We start from the raw sequence: 4,157 nt of genomic DNA, 5'->3' as shown, positions 1-4,157 counted from the left end.
CCTGGGATGGACTGGGATGGACTGGGAGTCACTGGGAGGCACTGGGGGGCACTGGGAGTCACTGGGAGTCACTGAAATGCACTGGGATGGACTGGGGTGGACTGGGAGGCACTGGGAGGCACTGGGGTGGACTGGGAGTCACTGGGATGGACTGGGATGGACTGGGAGTCACTGGGAGTCACTGGGATGGACTAGGATGGACTGGGAGGCACTGGGGTGGACTGGGAGGCACTGGGAGGCACTGGGATGGAGGGGGATGGACTGGGGAGGACTGGGAGTCACTGGGAGGCACTGGGATGAACGGGGATGGACTGGGATGGATTGGGATGGACTGGGATAGACTGGGAGTCACTGGGGTGGACTGGGAGTCACTGGGAGGCACTGGGATGGACTGGGATGGACTGGGAGGCACTGGGGTGGACTGGGAGTCACTGGGAGGCACTGGGATGGACTGGGATGGACTGGGGAGGACTGGGAGTCACTGGGAGGCACTGGGATGGACTGGGAGTCACTGGGATGGACTGGAATGGACTGGGAGGCACTGGGATGGACTGGGGTGGACTGGGAGTCACTGGGAGGCACTGGGATGGACTGGGATGGACTGGGAGTCACTGGGAGTCACTGGGGGGGACTGGTAGTCACTGGGAGGCCCTGGGAGGGGGTTTGAAGCACACTGGTCCCTTACTGGGACGAACTGGTGTGAACTGGTGCCCGTGGCTCCACCCCCCCAAGGGCGGGGCCGGGTGGGCGTGGCCTCACCTCAGCTTCACGGCTCCAATTCCAGCAGTTCCCGGCAGGTCTCCACCTGTTCCCGCAGCACCTGGGGGTTGGCCACGCCCACCTCGGGCCTGAGGGGGCGGGGTTTGGTCAGAAAGGGGCGTGGTTTTGCTAAAAGGGGTGTGGCTTGAGCCCATATTGGGATAGAAGCAAAGGGAGGCTAAAGGAGGGTTGAGGTGGGCAGGGCTTAATCAAAGGGATGTGGTTTAGCCATGAGGGGTGTGGCTTAGCAGCAAATGGGCGTGGTTTCGTCAGAAAGGGGCATGGCTTGCTCACCCCATAGGGAAACATAAGGGGGGGCTGAAGGAAGGTCCAGGTGGGCGGGGCCTCGCTGATTTGGCGTGGCTTTCTCCCGGGGGGCGGGACCTCATTGAGGGGGTGTGGTTTTCTCCGGGGGGGCGTGGCTTACCAAAACAGCTCCCGGGCCACGATTGGCTTCTGCCACCAGGCCTCGTCCTCGTCTAGGAGAGAAAAGGGGTGTGGCTGCGGCCAAAGGGGGCGTGGCTCAAAAGGGCGTGGCAGGGATTGGGCGTGGCTCTCACCTGGCAGCAGCGTCACCTGGTGGTGGGCGGAGTCGGGCTCCCAGGTGACGCCCAGCTGGAGGCGTGGCCGCTCGGTGGCCGGGGCCTCTGCGGGGCGGGGCAGGTCCAGGAGCTTTGATACCTGTCAAGGCGTGTTGGGAGAGCCACACCCCCATGCCCCGCCCTAAGCCCCGCCCACCCAGGCCCCACCCTCCTCTTTAGAGGAAAGGATACCCAGGTGTGGCTGGGGCGTGGCCACCCTTCCCCTGAGCGCCACGCCCCTTCCAGGGCGGAGCCATCCAGGGTCGCCGTCAGGTCCGGGTGATCCGGGCTCACCTGGGGGCGCAGAAACGGTTGGGTTTTAACCCAAAATCGGAGCTTTCCCGATCCCCAAAATGGGCGTTTTTAGCCCCAAAATATTCAGGTTATCAGGTCTACCCGTTAAAGTCAATAGGGTTGAGGAGACAACAGGTCTACCCATTAAAAGCAATGGGGCAAAGAGGACACCAGGTCTACCCTTTAAAGTAAATGGGGACAAACTGGACATCAGGTCTACCCATTAAAGTCAAGGCGGATCAATAGGCTATCAGGTCTACCCATTAAAGCCAATAGGGCTAAGGGGACAACAGGTCTACCCAATAAAGTCAATGGGACAAATGGGATATCAGGCCTACCCATTAAAGTCAAGAGGGATTGACAGGTCATCAGGTCTACCCATTAAAGTCAATAGGGCAAACTGGACAACTGGTCTACCTATTAAAGTCAATGCTGATCAATAGGTCATCAGGTCTACCCGTTAAAGGCAATGGGACAAACGGGATATCAGGTCTACCCATTAAAGTCAAAGGGGCAAACTGGACACCAGGTCTACCCATTAAAGTCAATGGAGAAAACTGGAAACCAGGTCTACCCATTAAAGTCAATGGGGATCACTGGGCCATCAGGTCTACCATTAAAGTTTATAATAGAGTCCAATGATCTCAGTAGGTCAGGCCGCACTGTTTTGGGGGTTTTTTTTGGGGGGAGGGGAGATCCAGGTGTCCAAGGGGTTCACAGATGTACAGAGGGGGGGACCCAGAAGTTTTCTGGGGTTGGGGGGGGAATCCAAGCGTCCTGACTCACCACGACAGGGCGGGAGAAGACGACGACCAACGTGGCATCCTCTCGGTTGACGTACACGCAGATGATCCTCAGCGGGGGGGTGGCTTTTTGGGGGAGACCCCGACATTCAGGGGGTGTCCCCTGGTACCCAGGTGAAGGACTCAGGTCTGAAGGGACCCCCTGTCCCCCCCAAATTACCTCGGGAGAGGATGCAGCGCAGGTAGACCCAGGCACTCTGGTCGGTGGGGTCAGTGAAGACGGCGTTCTGCACCAGCTCCAGCTCTGGGAGGGGCAAAGAGGGTACCCCAATATCTCAGGGGGACCCCAGGGGGCATTTGAGGGGGCTCTGGTGAACCCCCAGTGTGTCCACACAATGTTTTGGGGAGTTGACAAGGAGGCATCCCAAAAATCCAGGTCATCAGGTCTACCCGTTGGAGTCAATGGGGCAAATGGGACATCAGGTCTACCCATTAAAGTCAATGGGGATAAATGAGCCATCAGGTCTACCCATTGGAGTCAAAGGGGCAAATAGGACATCAGGTCTACCCATTAAAGTCAAAGGGGATAAATGAGACATCAGGTCTACCCATTGGAGTCAAAAGGGCAAATGGGACATCAGGTCTACCCGTTGGATAAAATGGGGCAAACGACATCAAATCTACCAAGTCTGGAAGTTAATAGGCTATCAGGTCTACCAACTAAAGTCAATAGGGGTTAATGGGTATCAGGTCTACCCATTAAAGTCAAAGGGGATCAATGAGCTATCAGGTCTACCCATTAAAGTCAATGGAGATGAGACATCAGGTCTACCCATTAAATGTAATAGGGACAATGGGAAATCAGGTCTACCCATTACACTCAGTGGGGCAAATAGGATATCAGGTCTACTTATTAAAGTCAATGGGGATAAATGAGACCAGGTCTACCTGGGGCAAATAGGACATTAGGTCTACCCATTAAACTAACTGGGGATCAATGAGCTATCAGGTCTACCCACTAAAATCTCAGGGGATGAGACATCAGGTCTACCCATTAAACAATGGGGATCAATGGGTGTCCTGGTTGGAACGGCTGGGACCAATTCATCACTGGATGGGTGTAACCCAAAACTGTGTATTCTGTAGCCTTCCATGCCGTTGCCAGTAGAGGCAACTGTTGTCAGTAGAGGCCTGCGAGGTGGGAAGATGTTCCTGTCCTCATACCCTTTCATGGAATTCCCCGCTCTGATACCCTTTTATGGAATTCCCTGCTCTGAGGGAGGGACTGAGCATCCTCATGCCCTTTTATGGTACTCCCTGCTCTGAGGGAGGGACTGAGCACTCCCACCTGAACTGGAGAATATATAAACTGAGAGTTTCGGAACCTTACCACCTCTCGTGGGATCCAGAGGAAGGCTGCAGACCACCGCTCTCAACCAGACTGCAGCTCACCGCTCTCAACCAGACTGAGACCACCACCCTCGACTGGACTGCAATCACCACTTTCTGACCAGACTGCAGCAGCTCTCCCACCAGCAGGTTTTTTCCCCTTCTCCCTTTACTTTGGACTCAGGGGGCCAAGGAACACCACTTTTGTTCATGCCCCAGGGTGCTGGGTTATACATTTGGGTTTTGCGGGTTAAAACCAATTGTCTGTCTGTATAATTGTACTTATTGCATTATTTTAATAAATTGTTATTCTGACTTATAATCTCTCTTTTGAGTTGAGTTCATTTCCCCTGCTGGTTAACTTTTAAACCAGCACAACACCTATCTACAC

The 4,157-nt window shown here is 55.1% G+C and overlaps 1 protein-coding gene and 1 long non-coding RNA gene across 2 annotated transcripts; both read right to left on the bottom strand.

Annotated features, from left to right (window-relative positions):
* Nucleotides 1-766: 766 nt before the first annotated feature.
* Nucleotides 767-2,681, bottom strand: LOC113978259 (geranylgeranyl transferase type-2 subunit alpha-like; the record flags this gene model as incomplete). Its single annotated transcript, XM_027705044.1, has 6 exons — nt 767-848; nt 1,187-1,238; nt 1,320-1,431; nt 1,533-1,634; nt 2,421-2,503; nt 2,598-2,681. Coding segments are annotated over 6 exons (515 nt in total), but the record flags the coding sequence as incomplete, so codon positions are not given.
* LOC113978258 lies at nt 771-1,406 on the bottom strand. The gene is made up of 3 exons (XR_003537523.1): nt 1,320-1,406; nt 1,187-1,238; nt 771-848 (listed from the first exon to the last, which is right to left on the bottom strand). It is a non-coding gene; the product is annotated as an uncharacterized LOC113978258 (long non-coding RNA).
* Nucleotides 2,682-4,157: the final 1,476 nt, after the last annotated feature.

The sequence above is a fragment of the Neopelma chrysocephalum genome, unplaced genomic scaffold (assembly GCF_003984885.1).
Source record: "Neopelma chrysocephalum unplaced genomic scaffold, ASM398488v2 Primary Assembly neopelma1_307, whole genome shotgun sequence".
In the NCBI taxonomy this organism is placed as follows: Eukaryota; Metazoa; Chordata; class Aves; order Passeriformes; family Pipridae; genus Neopelma; species Neopelma chrysocephalum.
This window is presented reverse-complemented; position numbering and strand designations above follow the sequence as displayed.